The sequence below is a fragment of the Mixophyes fleayi genome, chromosome 3 (assembly GCF_038048845.1).
Source record: "Mixophyes fleayi isolate aMixFle1 chromosome 3, aMixFle1.hap1, whole genome shotgun sequence".
Taxonomy (NCBI): domain Eukaryota; kingdom Metazoa; phylum Chordata; class Amphibia; order Anura; family Limnodynastidae; genus Mixophyes; species Mixophyes fleayi.
Window position 1 is genome coordinate 320,249,742 of NC_134404.1, and position 17,135 is coordinate 320,266,876.

The following is a 17,135-nucleotide window of genomic DNA, read 5'->3' on the forward strand; positions in this document are numbered from 1 at the left end:
ACTCTCCTATGTATCGATTATGAAAGAGTACGCTATGCGTTTTATAACGGTTGGGATACAATCTTAAGGCAATATTATTTTTTAAAATTAATATGCATATTTATTCATGCTAGTGAAGTGCATGCATTTGCATCTACATGCGCTCAGTTCAAGTCAAACACAAACAAACCCATTACACGATATTTCATATAGCAGAATAAGAAGGTGTGTGGATTTAGCTCATTAAAAACACTTCAGTCATTTGTTCTGGGTTCACAAAATATGTAAGTGTGAAAACGAATAATGAGGTTACAACTGTCCTGCATAAATATACACCCGATTGTGTTTTAACATTTGTAAACAAACTTCTCGCACCTCCCACATTTGGCGTTACATAGCAAATTTCTTCTCTTAAAGAAGCGGAAGATAAAATACGAATGAGCTAATTTCTTAAGATCCACTGCCTCTTATATTCCGTTGCGTAAAGGACTGAAGGTGGGTGTGTTTTTCAACTTTCTGTTCCTTATTGAATTGCGAATTTCTTATCTTCCCCGTTTCTTCTCAAAGTACTCATCGCAACTCAAGATGAGGAAAAATAAGATCTGATGGCTAATGAATCAGGCTCTATATTATTAACAGGTCACATTAATCCAATACTTTTTGTTCCTGCTGGGACTTTATATGCCACATAGTGTTGGCAGTACCCGGCAGTGTATTGTGTCTGTCAGAGCGGAGTGTACCTAGAGCAGTAGTCAACAAGAGACGTTTCTTCAGATCGGACGTGCCTATGCCTGAATTATAATAACAATATATTTGTTTTGTGCGCCATTAAAAAACAACCCTGGTTTCTTCTACTCCTATTGCTGCTGGCGTTGTAGAAGAATGATTAGAAAGGAAACCAGATAACTCATTATTTATCAGTAGACACTAGTGATTATAATAAGTGAGGATGCCACTTTAATTAAGATTGTACATTTAACTACAACATTTTTATATGTTTCTAAATGCTCGCAATCCTATGAATGCAAAACAGTCCATTTGAAACTCGAGAGGCGTCACATCCAAATTAAATTACAAACTGGCAACTCTTCCGTTGTGATCTATAAATCAGAGACCATCTGCTACATCTGTGGTTTAAAAAGAAATTCTAGTCCCACTCTTCAGCAAGTTATACAATCCCGCGCAGCCAAAAATAAATACTAGGCAGAAAGCTACAGTTTAACCATAAACGGCCAATGGACAACTGAAGACATGTATGTGAGATGTACCAGAACTAATATTGTGTCCGTAAGAAGCAGCGGGTTCTATCCAAACAAACCTATTTTCTTTGCAGTGATGTCTTTGTCAGTTATAACCTCACAGTAAGAGACTAGAACGTCAAACACAGCAGAAACACATTGAATTACAAGGCTGAGTAACCTCAACACGGAGGAATTAGTAACACTTTAAAGTACAGAATAATCAAGACAACATTAGAGGGACAAGTCCAGCAAAATATCTGCATGCTAATCAAAGTATCACCAAATAAGACCATCAACTTCCTAAATTAGAAAACAAGGTCAGTGGGGACTTCGGATACCCGGATTACACATGATTGGTGACCATATTCGCTTTAATTAATATTAATGGTAGCTGCCATATTTGTTACTAATTAAATATAATGGGATATTCTATTTTAACAAGTTAAAGGTCAAAGAAACCTAGAATGTGAAATATTAATATATGAATTAGGGAATTGGATTTAATATTACTACATATTTGTACTGTAACTGGTTAAAAGCAATGTATGAAAGAATAATCCATTCACAAATGAAAAGCACATCCTACAGTCAATAACCAAAAGATGGCAAGACTGCGTTAAAAGCCAAAGATAGCACAACAGTCCACGCTATACTGAAAGGACCCTAGAACTGTCCATTTGTAATTATTTATTGCAATTATGAAGGGAAGGATTCTAGTTTTTATGTTGGTGCGATTAAGTATCCTTGCAGAGTTCAGTACAGTTGCCATTGTTTCTTCTCTTCCCCATAACCTATTTATCTCCTCCAAGAATTCCCCTGTCAGTCTTATTGAGCAGCAATAGTCCTTTCACAATACAACAGCTTGGTGGCAGGGCCATGTGACAATGGATGTGTGTGACATCAATGCGAATTTGATGTCATTAAGGAATGTTCAGGTCCAGAGAGAACATCAATATGACAGGCAGTGGCAATGATGTGACAGAAACAGTCCCCTGAGTTTGCTCAGAGGCTGTACAGAAGGGTACCATAGAACTATGTCTAGTGCACACAGTACATCACCACCTCCCATGCTAGGCACAATTAAAGCAGCATTCTCAAATTAAATTTTTGCTTTCTTTAAATAGCAATTTAAGTACATTTTAAGTATTCATCTGACTTTTCTTAGCTATTCTCCTACAAATATTTATCTCTACTCCAAAATATCTCTGTTTGACAAACAAAAATGGCTGCCAGACACAGGCTTACAGACTCAGCGTGTCATGTGATTGCAGAGAGGAGAGAAAGAGTATGTCACAGTGCAAAAAGAGCTCAGAATGACGTACCATCGCCTCTTTGCTCACATCATGTGACGTGTGACTGTGGTTGCCATGGTAGACCCATATAATAAATCACTAAAAGCAGACTGAGTAAAAAAAACAAAACAAGGAAAATGGTAAATTCCAACATTCATCTTATAGCATGCCAAAGTGACTTAAGGAAAAAAAAAACCACACGTGTTTCTCATGGGATTGCTGCTTTCAGTTAATGAATCTTTTAAATGTTATATTCTCTGCAAATGTTCCCCATAACACCCATCTTTGTAACCCAGCTAAAACAGCATTTGCTAATTTTAGTAAATCAGAAAGTCTTAGAAACTTATTATAAAAAATGCTTCGACAAAGAAAGAACATACATGCAGTAAGCTGGGGTGTGATCTCTTAAGTTAGAATTATCAGTAAGTAAATTGAAATATATTACAGGATTCATCAGTATTAGTCAGACTGGCTGAGATGTGTATGGGGATTTGGAGAACAAAGATATAGTTCCCCTTTAATTTTGGTAATTTTCCAAAATGTCCTAAGTGAAAATGAAAATACTAAAATGGTAATGAGAACATTATACCAAAAGTTGCCAAATGTCATTAAATTTATTGATTTTCAGTTATTAAAAAAAACAAACAAAAAAACCCAAAAAACAAACAAAAAAAAGAGATCACTAAATTGTGCCCATAACACAGTGATGATTTGGGACCTGATACGGGTTATGAGCCTCATAGAGAACAAGGTCACATGGCATAGCTGTAGGATGAGGGAGTGCACTGTGCTCTTCCTCTGTGGGGCGCTGTTAAAGGCATGTGTGGCCCTCCAGCTATTTCATACTGCTCTAAGTTCTACTACTTTCACTTTCTGACCAGTTTCAAAATAACAAACACTCAGGGCTAGATTTACTAAGCTGCGGGTTTGAAAAAGTGGGGATGTTGCCTATAGCAACCAATCAGATTCTAGCTGTCATTTATTCAGTGCTTTCTACACAATCACAGCTAGAATGTGATTGGTTGCTATAGGCAACATCCCCACTTTTTCAAACCCGCAGCTTAGTAAATCTAGCCCTCAGCCTACTAAGAGATCTAGGTTGTCCGTGAAAAATATTTTCAAGGTTTATCAACCTTGCACTATGCCATGGACAAAACAATGTAGAGTTCAGGATGTAGTTATACAAACCTAAGAGCCAAGTTAGGTACAAGTAGTAATTGTTTACCCATCTCCTAGGATTTGTCCAGCACTGCGCTATATACTGGAATTGAATTCATTGTCAGAACATGAATTATGTATTTTGGGGAATAATAATACTGGAGAATCCCATTCACTACCGATCTGCTGCCACCCCATAAAGTCCAGATACATAAACACAGCACATTTTAATATGTATATCCCCAGCAATTCAAACAGACTGTGCATCAACCCTGCCTAATCTGCCGCTCGTATAACAACTGCTCAGTGGATAGAATAATGATTGCAGAAAATGAGAATCTTGTAGGCAGTTGTTGAAATGATTTTTTTCCCATTGTAGTGGAGAATAAAATGCTTCGATCATTCCTAAAAGTGACTACAATGACAGAGCACAGATTAGGCAACATAACCATGTGATTGTCACAAGTGAATGAGCAAAAAGCTTATTGCACTCACACAGGATTGTTTTTCTTCTTAAGTTCCAAAGTTTAACCGATTAGCTCAACACAATAGATAAAAATATGTGTATTTCAACTCTATGTACAAGGTGTCTATTGAAAGTGAACAAATGCAGAATATATATCACCTTGCACCAGCTCACCAGGTTTCCAGTATACCACTAAGCTATCATGATGACCACTTTCAAACATAGGGGTATTTTGCTACAGAAACTGAGAATAATCAAAAATCCAATATTCCATCCTGCATATAACAATCAATTTACCTGCTCCCCAAATTCAGACTATACTGGATCCATTAGTACTGACAACATGGGTGATATATATCAGAATCTACCTTGGTTATAAAGTCTGTAGTTTCTCGCTTCTAACCCGTATATCCCCCCCCCCCCCACCCTCCCCAACCTTCCTTACAATTCAGGGACCCATAAGATTAAGGAGACTCCCATTATCCACCGACGCCTCTAATGTAAAATATTTTAGACGTGTGAGCAGCGTAGTCAGACAGAAGCCGATTGGACAGAGCTGTGCTGGGGATTACAGGGTTAAAAATGAGCTAATACCTGGAATTTAAATAATAAAATAATAAGCGCTTGTACAAAAATAAATAATAATAAAAAAAAAATACAAAAGGAAATTCAAACCACAATTACCATAAAACTGTGCCAAGCATTCGATGTGACACATACATTCTATATAAATGGCACAAACTCCTATATTAGACTGCTCAGCCCCTCTTACACGGAGGGTGCTGTGCGCACACGTCTGCTTACACCTGCAGCGTGTCTTCAGAAAACGAAATGTAAAAAATAAAAAAATACGTCTTTGCAATAATCATAAGATAAGCTTTGCCGCAGGTTATCTTGATGTACTTGTGTAAATCAAACTATCTTGTAAAATGATCTCACAGTTTTGTTGAGACGCCGCTGAAGATTGTGCAGAGAGGATATAGAATATGCCTCATCTGTTATACTCACTTGTCCGGCAGTGTCATAGAGCCCCAGGAGGTACTGTCTGCCCCCAACGGTGACGCTGACTGAAAGAACAAATGCATTATGTTAGGCAAAGCGCAAAATGGTAAAGTTACATCACAGTATAATAATTCCTCTCTAATTTATGAATGACAAGGTAATCAAGATGGTTCATCTACTTCTGTTTGAGCAGGTAAAACCTTAAATACAGACTGAATACGATAAATCAACATTCACATAGGTATCATGTATGTATAACCCTATCAGGAACTTGGTGGTGCTAGTCCTCTCAGGCCCACCGGGTGTACATATAATGCAGTAAGGACTGGGTTTATAATGGTGACCAGCCAATGACAGTGTGGGACTGCAGTAGTACAGTCAGGTTGCCCTTGTGTAAACTCCAAAGGATACGCTGTGAGGTAAACATGGAAGAGCAAGGCACCGTAGCATGAGAGAATAATAATTCACATCAGTCCCTGCCTAATGACCCCTTCAGGCATACTGAAATCTCATAATTATCACCTCAACTTTCATTGACATTTCAGTGATTTCCTCTAATAATAATCTACAGGATTCCTCACCTTGTCCTGATGGGCTATAGAATGTTCCCATTCACCAAACCTCTCTCTTAACCAAATACTCTTAGTCCATAGTTGCTGACTTTTGTCTTCTCTCAGAGGGAAGGTGAACTGACTGTGTGTGGGGAAGGGGGTGGTGTCATCGCAAATCGTGAAGCAACCACAGATGGTGCCAAATTGACGCGATTCATGACCAACTGTGGCGTGCCCTCACTTCACTAGGAGAATAGACTGCACTCCCGAGTCTGGGAGACCTACCAGGAATTCAGGAGTCTTCGGGATATATTCCAGAGTGGACAAGTACAGTGTAGTGACTGTAGTCTGAATTAGGAGGACAGGTAAACTGATTGTGATATGCAGCAAGGAATATGGAATAATTGTTTGCTCTCAGTGTTAGGAGAGTAAGTATGTCTTAGTCCTGCAGCCCTACCCCGTATTAAAGTTGCTTTTATCTAAATATTAACACAAAGTAAATCTATAGCCCTTTTTAACCAAATCTGTCAGGGTATACACGAGAATAACTATGATCCCATCATATTTATTATTTTACCATTACTCAGTAATGATTACACAATCTAAACGACCCCTTGACCCAACTAGGATCAGTTTGCAGAGCACTGGTAAACACAGGGATTATTTAGTGTTGGATGGGTGTTTGTTTCTTTTGCATTGAATATGTATTTCCGTACTGTGAATGCGCACCAAAAATGCACACGCATACATACGTATATACACACATACATATATAGTTTTTTGCATATTGTTGGCATGTGTCTCCTTAATCCTGGAGACTCAGGACTGGGGCGGGCAAGCGGAGGCCGAGTACAGTAACAGTAGACCTGGACACATCACGGATACGCTTTTTAGCAGGTGTATCTCTCGTGGGTGCGGGAGGGCAGCTGGTGTAACCATATCATCATAGTTTATTTGTAAAACTCAACAGCATCGGACCGGCTAAGTTATAAAATCATACAAACTGCACATAAGACTGAACACATACATACAAATTTGGCGAAGGAAGTGCAGACGTGAGACAAAAGATCGAGAGAGCTTGTGTACGAGAGCTTACAGTCTACAGGGAATATGAAAGGATGATTATCTCATATTTGCCAACTCTCCCGGAATGTCCGGCAGACTCCCGCATTTTGCGAGTGTGGCAAAATCTGCCCACTTTCTAGTGACAGAATTAGGTCACAAACGCCGCGATTCCTGGTGAATCGCGGCGTTTGCGCCCCCCCCCGCTGTCAAATGACGCATTTTGCGTCATGATGTCACGGGGGTGGGTCCAAAATGACGCAGATTTTGGAGGCCCGCCCCCCATGACGCCCACCTTCGTCACAGGCTCCCGGATACCAACATTGTAAAGTTGGTAAGTATGGACTATCTAGAGCACTATCTAACCGCTTCTGATTGTCCGATTTGCATTTTGACCCCACCAGCTGACAGTAAATTATTAGAGATTATATTATATATAGTCACAGCCGTATATTAACATAGCTTAATTGACATTTCCATTCGTTTACCGCAGTAAAGAAGATTCCAAGTGGCTTTTTAAGGAGGAAAATCACATATGTTTGCAGTTAATTTGTATTTTTGTTTGCATTTATTTACATGTTATATTCACATTTATTAATAACATTGGCAAGACTATTCTCTACTGTGTATATGAGGTGTTCACATACATTTACCTGTGAAAAAACAGAACTAGATGCATTCTGGGAAACGCAAGTAAAAGGCCAGTATGTATGATGATTTTCCTAATGTCAGACCCATTTAACATTTGCTTTAGCAGCTTTAAAAACGCGTCTAAAACACATGTAAAAAAGGCCTCTGGGTATGAGCCTTAAAGCAGATGTGTTTATTTAATATTAAGAAATCTGTCCGTGTTTCTTAAAATGAACAGGACCATTTCATTTTTCTCTTTCTACAACTGACTGAGATTATTTAAAACATAAAAGCTTACAGTAGAAATATCATAACAAAAATGGATGATAAAGCAAATGATCAAGTCATTAGTGACATCTGGAGACTCTGAAATAAATGAAAACCCCATTTCCGTGCTCACATGGGCCGAACCTGCCACTCGGGCCAAGCTCAGAGCAGTTACTGTGGTCTGTGAAGATTATTATTATTATTTTTTATACAGCGCCAAGTATATTATGCAGCTCTGTACAGAGAACATGTGAATGATTACATACCATACCACACACACCCACATTGACAGAAGCCAATTAACTTGCCAGTATGTATGGGTGGAACAAGAGCACCCAGAGGAAACTGACAAAAACATAGGAGAACATACAAACTCCACACAGATAGGGCTCTGGTCGGAATCAAACTCATGAGCCCAACACTGTGAGAACGCAATGCTAACCACTGTGCTGCCCCCTGCATACACAAGTCGATGGTGGTCCAGCTACATTACCCAACATGACCAATAACAGCCCTGTAATGTGATTCCTGTCAGGAAGTCCGCTTTACCTAGGTCTATCTCCCTCCATGATCACCTCAATACTGTCAGTCCTGATCAGCTCCTGAGACTTGTAAATATATATTTGTAAATGTTATTAGTATTTTTTTTAAGTAAGTCAACTTGTATGTTAGATTTACTGATGCTTTAAGGCTCTTGTCAAGCTGACATTCTTCAGGTATGGAGAACATAGCGTTGACGGGAAGCCTGATGGGAACACAATGGCTCCCTTCAGGTGATTCAGAAGCATATCAACTACATTTTTACATCCACTTAATTAAACATTTCTAGATCCAAAAAAAGCACAGTTCCTTTTAATCACTAAATCCAGACGTTGTTTATGAGTCTTCTTACTGAGTCACAGACTTCCTGAAGACTCTATGGAGTATAATTACTAAACTGCGGGTTTGAAAAAGTGGAGATGTTGCCTATAGCAACCAATCAGATTCTAGCTGTCATTTATTTAGTACATTCTACAAAATGATAACTAGAATCTGATTGGTTGCTATAGGCACTTTTTCACACCCACAGCTTGGTAAATATTCCCCCTTAACAAATATATCTCATATTTGTGAGGGATGAATTTCTTCAACACAAAATACAGAGCCACAGTATAAGGAGAATACAACTCAAAATTTATTTTCACTGTATGTTTGGCCGAAAGTAAGACATTTGGCAGAGAGAAGCCACTTTATTTTCACATTGCTGTTTGTTATTGGGAGTAGAAGCCGCCATACAGATACTTGGCCAAATTATTACAAGAATCAATATAGTACTCGCTTGGCTATTAAGCTAAAATCTTGGAGAGAGGTAACATATATTAAATGATTTTATTTGTGGACCCATTTTGACAAATTTGCTACTAATCATCTTTTGCCACATGGAAAACATAGGTAAATAAACACGTATAAGTTAAAATGTTGGCGCTATTTTCAGAGTTCCTGAAAGGAGAACTGTATGCAGGGCAGGACAAGGGCACCCTCTGCAAATTAATTTTATAGGGCAACTAATCCTAAAATACGATTCTTCCAACATTATTGTTACATTAAACAACGTAAAAGTTAAATGAGAGGGCGAATACAATACCTTGGGAAAAGGGGGCTCATTTTGAATATAATATAGAGGGTATGGGGGGGGGTGTATATATTGCAACTTGTATTTCATTTTTAGTGGTGATGCAAAATTGATAGAAAAAATACTAAATTGATATCCGTTATTTCTCAGAATTAGGAATAATCTTGTTACAAAAAGTAAAATGATCTAACACAAATATATAAAATATGCAACTATAACATTACAGGGAAGTTGCAACATAAATGTTCTTATAAATGTAATTTACAAAATATAAAGTTTGATAGGAAAAGCAGATGTAAGATACAAGTAAAAAGGGATGTGAAAGTGATATCTAGAAAGATAGTAAAATACTTGACTATTCCCTTTATAGAACTACTTTAAATGGTGTCAGAACTCTCACCTGGTTCTGAAGATTGAGAAATGTTTGCACTACAATAACATTTTGCACCCAGCTTTTGGAACTTGGCCTAACTGTGTATGACCCCCAAACCTATGGTGCAACATGAAATTTCTTTTTTTTCTAATATTGTTCAATAAACTTAACATATTCTTCCCTATGATGTAATCCTAGAAAAGGTTGCCTGCTAAATAACTCCTCTGCTGACATATCAGCCTGCAATGCTTTGTATATCAGAACGTTGGCTGAATGTCATACACTTGTTCAGCTTTCCTATGACGGCCTAGCCAGGCCTGTGTCCCATCCTAATATAGCCTAGAAAGAGGAAGTTTCAGCAGAGCCAAGCACAATACAGGGGGGAAAGATTTCCACGTGGCCCCTGAAGATCATTAGCACATGTGGGACTGTCAAAATTCCTAGGACAGTGAAGGAGATCGCAGTTTAAAGGACCATATTAGTCAAGTGACTTGAATTTATGTAAATGTATTTCAGTTATGTATAACTTTAGTTATGTATTTATTTTAGTTCTGTATAAAGCACATCTGGCTAGCAGGACCACACATACCATCAATCAAAGCACTATGGGAGTACAGAGTCTGGTTCGGGGAGGAGTGGGGGGTTGTGGGGGCTTGTATGACAACGTGTTTTTAGGGCTGTAAGAGATTGGACTTTTAATGTACTATACCTGAGCTCCAAGAGTGAGACCAGGGGGTATATTTACTAAACTGCGGGTTTGAAAAAGTGGAGATGTTGCCTATAGCAACCAATCAGATTCTGGGGGGGTATTCAATTGTTAGCGTTAACGGGGAAAAACGAGCGCTCAAAAAATCTTAGCGTTAATACGGTAATTACTCGCTCAATTTCAGCTCGCCGCTCTGAAATTCCGCAAGTAAACTACCGTATTAACGCTTTTCTCGCGCAATATTACTGTATAAACGGTAATATTTTTTGAACGCTCGTTTTTTCCCGTTAACGCTAACAATTGAATACCCCCCTAAGTGTTATTTTGTAGAATGCACTAAATAAATGAAACTAGAATCTGATTGGTTGCTATAGGCAACATCTCCACTTTTCAAACCTGCAGTTTAGTAAATATATACGAGAGAGAGAGAGAGAAAGTAAGGAGCCAAAGCAAGTGTGCGCTAGAAGTACTTGAGTAATGCAAAGACCGTGGTTAACTGTTCAGTGCTTAGCAAGAATTAAGAGCGGGTTGGAATCCAAGGGTGCAGGCCGACCGTTAAGGTGTAGTTTATAGGGGAAGATTCCATTACAGGTGAAATCCTGTAAAGCTGGGTACACACTACAGAAATTTCGACCAACTTTTTATGCAGAGCGATTTTACATGCGATTGATGGTCCGATCGCTCGGTCCATGGACTACATACACACTAACCTTGTTTAGGACGATAAAGGGAAGAGCGGACGTCCCTTTAGCGACTTTTTACAGCCATGTTGTCGTGAGCAATGACTGTAATTTCGTACTCACTGTTGTGGATCGGTCGGAGGTTTATACACACTGCACAGCGGAAACGAGATTGGACCGAAAAGATTAAACTGTACGACCAACCAAATGAGGCGACAATCGTCCATTTGGGCAGACTTTCGACCATCGTGTCACTGCACACACTGACCCGATTTTTGAACGAGCGGTCGTATGTCGGCTGTTTGGGCCGATTATTGGATGAAAACAGTGTAGTGTGTACCCAGCTTTAGTGAGCAAAAATAAGTGAGGATTTCTGTACCATCAATGCCAGTACAGCACACATTAACCATAAATTGTGATAAAATGACTTCTTGTTCAGCTGGGTACACACTACAGAAAGTAACTGCACATGCGATATCTGTAAGGATTTTACCAATGACTGATGAGCATGCAGATTCATGCGTACACACATACACAATTTACCTTCAGATCTGTGCTCTACATCTGTCATAACCATCTGCTGAAAAGATCGTGACTCTGCACCCTCCATAGAGATCTACCTACACTGCTGGCCGCGAGTGCATACACACTTCCATATTTGCCCGACATCGTTCCATCATGTATAGTGACTTAGTCAGTTTATAAAATCAAACGATACGATGTGCTTTGGTAGGATAAGACACGAACGTGAGAGTGTACACACTAATGCGATATCGGACCCAACAGTGGTCTATTGTGTGATTGGCACTATAATTGGTTGAAAAACCTGGACAGTGTACCCAGCTTAACTCTGTGGCAGTAAAAGGAAAACGGGGTAAGCATCAGTCCAACACAGAGCTCAAATAAAGGTAAGAGGAGGTGGTGATAATGGGGAGGGCTTCTGTCAATATTTGTCTGTGTCACTATGAGTCATCGTCAGTCTGTATCAGTGTAGATCTTTACAACTGATATATTATAACAAATTATCTAGTTATTAGAAATGACCTCAGCGTTCCATGTCTGGTATAAATAGCACTTGGCTTTTATATGGTCATATAACTCCTCTGTGATTTCTACTATTTTAATAACTTGCAGTAGGGGTTGTATATGTAAGTTTGCGAAGATATATCTACAGCACACAGTTATATATGTGTATTCATGGTAACATGGGGAGCCTTTAGGAGCCTAAAACGGTAAGGGACTTCTAAAAACATTATCCCCTCTTAATACCACCTCAACCTCCTTTAAAAACACCAACAAGAATATATCATATAACTTTAATTTTTCCCACAATATCCTTATTGTGCCAATTTGTCCCAGAGACTGTAAGCTTACGAGCAGGGCCCTCTTACCTCTCTGTCTGTCTGTATTACCCAGTATTGTTTTATTACTGTGTTTGTTTCCAATGTTAAATTGCTACGGAATTTGGTGGCGATATATAAGCAATTGTTGATGATGATGATGATGATATATACAGGGCAATCTGACTGCCTGGACCCATTGTCCTGCTGCCAGATCTTTGTCATATTTCTCCAAATATGTACAAACGCACGTGTCTCCAAACCTGAAATATCCAGCTATTTGGATCTCTGGATAAATGACTACATCATACAGCGCACAAGTAGCGCGGTCAAACAGTGACTGCATATATGATCATCCGTTCGAATTTACCAGCCACCCTGTTTGACAACTGAATGATCCCAATTGCGATAACCAATCATTTGGGAACCGTACCTTCTGCAATATGTGGCCAATTAGATCCAAAACAACATAACTGGCAGACAACATTGCAGCATGCATGGGTACATTTACTAAGAAAAAAAAAGTCTTAAGATCTGCCTTCATATATAAAATTTGCTGGAATATTTTTTGCAAATTACCAAATTTCACTGACATTTCAAATAGGGGATTGAAACTTTTACTCTGTTAATAAGATTTTTTCATATAGTCATATTTAGATTAGTGACCCTTTAAAATAACAGTCAGGGATCTGTGCAAATAACTTGTTTTTCAGAAACCACTTCCCATAAGGATGATGGCATGTGATATATAGATCACTAACAGTGCAAAAAGAAAAAAACACATTTGCTTATCTCACCACCATCATACTGTTATTAAGAGACAGAGAAGTAAGTGGCATCATAGTTATCTCTATGGATTATTCCAATGCTTTCCAGGAAAACATGGGGAGGGAGCAGAGAGCAGACAAGAGAACTATTGTGAATGTGAAGTCGAAAGGCGAAAGTAGGGTCAGTCCCAGACAGCCCTGAAGCTGCAGCCAAGGCAATAACAATTACTTTACTTACCAGAGGGCAAAGGGGTGGCCATGCATGCCATTAGTTGCTGCAGAACCTCTTGTGCCCAGTTAAGCATCCACAGCCAGACTACTTGCCAGCTCTCATATATTCATCACCATATGCAGCAGCATTTACCATTCAATGTTTTACCAATTTAAATTGAGACAATGCCACAGTCTGTATAATAGATGCAGACAAGTAGAACTGTGACTTACCTGCATAGTGATCAAACACGGTGGGCACATACTCCTCGGGGAATGCATCATTGGCATAGCTCATGAGCAGACAAGTTTTGCCCACCGCCCCATCTCCCACCACCACACATTTTAGCATGCTACTCCCAGTCCCATTCGCCATGGATCCTCATCTTCACGATTGGGGCCAGGAAGAAAGCCAGGTCACACTGCACCGCATGACGTTCCCTCTAATCCTTTCCAAAAAGTGCCTGGTGCCCCCTCCCAGCAGAGATGACACAATGGTGAGACAGGAACTTTGTGCAGCGCATCTCCCAGCAGCCTCACTGCGGGGACACGGCTCTACCTCCTGGAAATAATATTATTTCTTCCAAAGTGCGGACTTGTCCTCCCTCCCTCCCCCAACTTGTGAGGGCACAGCAGCACTTTCCGGCTGTGCAGCCTCAGCCTAGCCTGGCTGGGGGGGGGAGAAGAGCAGAGGCAGCTAATGTGCCGCTTAAGGGACCGTCTCCAAAGCGCTTCCTGCAGCAGAGAAGGAAGGCTGGAGTGCCACATGTCACTGGCTGGCATCTGCAGCCTGGTGATACCCCCCCTGCAATTAGTGCATGGAAGGGGTTAAAGCCCTCAGACGCTGCAGACCATATTTACATCTGTCTACACTGCCAGCTGGGATAATAAACATTGGCTGACAAATCTTTAACTTCTGGAACTCAGTTTTTAGATTGACTAGTTCCCTTGTTTAGACCCTGAATGTAGTTCTCAATATTTGATACTCTCTTTAATACTATATAAGTTAAAATGTCTCCAGTTGAAATATTCTTTTTATGAGTCTTGACACCCCTAGCTAGTGGAAGCGCAGGTGTTCCGTGCTTGGGGGGGGTAAATGTATCAAGCTGAGAGTTTTTCGGCAGGTTTGAAAAACCAATCAGATTCCAGTTTTCATTTAGTTAGTATATTCTACAAAATGACAGCTAGAATCTGATTGGTTGCTATAGGCAACATCACTTTTCAAACCCGCCGGAAACTCTCAGCTTTATACATTTACCCCTGGGATTCATGTGTTTTGGGAGATGCTCCATGCCACCAGCAGCTGCATTTCATGACACCTCAGAGTAACAGCCAGAAGATATTTGAATGTAAATGTATATCTCCCAACATTTAGAATCACAAAATTGAGACCAAATAAGTCCTGTCCTTGTTCCACCCAAACTCTGCCCACAAATGGTGTAAATTTAGGTAAAACTCCACCCACTTTTGGTTAAGCACCACCACTTTTGCAGCCAGTGAATCCAAATGTCTCGCCAAAATCGGGACAACTGGGATGTATGTAAATGGTTAAGCTATGGAAGTTTGTTGCTGGAATTCATGGACAGCAACAACAGCTATCCAAACATCCACCATTTACATTCAGACCTTTGTTTACATACCTCCCAATATTTAAAATCATGAAATCGGGACAAAGTAAGCCCTGCCCCCATTCAGCCAAAAACCATGTCCACACATTGTCAAATTTAGAAAAAAGCCCATATACTTTTGGTTAAACTCCACCCCCTTTGTGTCGCGTGAATCGAGATGTCCAGCCAAAATCGGGACAGTTGGGAGGTATATTGTTAGGCTGTATGCTCTGCGGAAGCAGCAGGTGCAGTCAAAGATAAATTAATGCCAAGCAGGCAGGGGAAAGTTTGGGGCAGCTTACCCATCCCAGATCCAGTCTACGTGCAATTTATGTAAGCACTACTGTGCAAATTATGTAAGCACTACTGTACAAATGTGATTATTCCAAATGTGTGCCCATTTACACAGACACTTCTTCTCATTGGCAGCCACTATGCACAAACCCCTCATTGCACAGAACCTTCATCGTACATACCACCTTATGCATAGGCCATATTACTAACCACTTCATAAAGTGCCTGTATTACAGACAGGATGGGCATTCATCTTTTAATCACAGGAGAACAGTAGTGCAGGGGCAGGTGACATCACAGGAACATGCAGTATTTTAATAGTAATTGCTTTACATATACCACAAGAATGTACACTTTACATGGGCTATTACCAGGGGCGGGCTGGCCCGGGGGTCAGGGGGGCATCGGTCCCCCGGGCCGCTCAGTTTATCCATTGTTAGGGCCGGCCGCCCAGCTCCCCCTCCCATCCCGGCTGCACCATGACCTAATTATTACCTGCAGCCGCATCGCGTGTCATGCGCACAGGCGGCCGCGTCATTGATGCCGCTGCCGCATCACGTGTTATGTGATGCGTCCGCCTGTGCGCCCCCCGGGCTGCATCTTGCCAGCCCGCGCCTGGCTATTAACCCTCCATTGAAACAGTTTTTTACATAGGTCTGGGTGCAGATCACCCCCCTTAGCCTATCCAGATTGACCCCCTATCTGTCCATGAGAGTCACATTGGTGTGGGGGGGTGTTAACCCCCTCACTATGGGCATCATCATGACACAGTGGTTTACATTGTGTGTGGGCTAATTGGTTGTTGACAAAAATAGACCCTAGTGCAGCGATGGCTCTAGAGCCACATGCGTAACTTTAAAATGTGTCTCCTGGCCGGGAGCATTACCGAAGTATAATGTACCAGGCACTGGCGGGGCAGATAGGAAAACATTAATTTGCTTGACTGACCAAGAGGAGCTGTGTGTTGTGACCCTCCTTTGCCAAATACATGGATATGGCATACAAGGGGCATGTGGTGAGGACTGATGGCATGCAAGGGGCATGTGGTGAGGACTGATGGCATGAAGGGGCATGTGGTGAGAACTGATGGCATAAAGGGGCATGTGGTGAGAACTGATGGCATAAAGAGGCATGTGGTGAGGACTGATGGCATGCAAGCGGCATGTGGTGAGGACTGATGGCATGCAAGGGGCATGTGGTGAGGACTGATGGCATGCAAGGGGCATGTGGTGAGGACTGATGGCATGCAAGGGGCATGTGGTGAGAACTGATGGCATGAAGGGGCATGTGGTGAGGACTGATGGTATGAAGGGGCATGTATGGCAGTCTGATGAAATGTATGAGGAATGTGGGTAGATCTGATGGCATGTGGGGAGGCTGATAGGCATATACTGGCCATGTAGTGAAATTGATTTGCATGTGGAGAGGTATAATGCAATGTGGGGAGAGTTGATGGCAGGTGGACACAGCAGTGATGTAAGAGCGGTGCTGATTTGGTTATTCTGAACATTTTGGCAATGTTGGATATTTTTTCTATTTTGCTTAGCAATATATTAGAAATTATGTTATATTTTCAATGTATGTGTGTATGGTATGTATGTGCATGTTTATGCTGTGTATATGTATATGCTCACACATATAAAAGTAAAGTTGGCTCTTTGCAGTACTTATAGATTTTTTTTTGGGCTCTTAGGGCTAGATTTACTAAGCTGCGGGTTTGAAAAAGTGGGGATGTTGCCTATAGCAACCAATCGGATTCTAGCTTCCATTTATTTAGTACCTTCTACAAAATGATAGCTAGAATCTGATTGGTTGCTATAGGCAACATCCCCACTTTTTCAAACCCGCAGCTTAGTAAATCTAGCCCCTAGTCTCTGACTGGTTGGCCACCCCTACCA

General features: G+C 40.6%; 1 protein-coding gene across 1 annotated transcript in view; it reads right to left on the reverse strand.

The window, feature by feature from the left end:
- Positions 1 to 14,034, reverse strand: part of RHOQ (ras homolog family member Q) — a 39,905-nt gene extending 25,871 nt beyond the window's left edge. Inside the window, exons 1-2 of the mRNA XM_075204123.1 lie at positions 13,571 to 14,034; positions 5,145 to 5,203 (exon numbers count right to left, since the gene is read on the reverse strand). Coding sequence (XP_075060224.1) covers positions 5,145 to 5,203; positions 13,571 to 13,712 — 201 coding nt within the window. The 5' untranslated portion in view covers positions 13,713 to 14,034. The remainder of the gene's footprint in view (positions 1 to 5,144; positions 5,204 to 13,570) is intronic.
- Between the last annotated feature and the right edge of the window lie 3,101 nt (positions 14,035 to 17,135).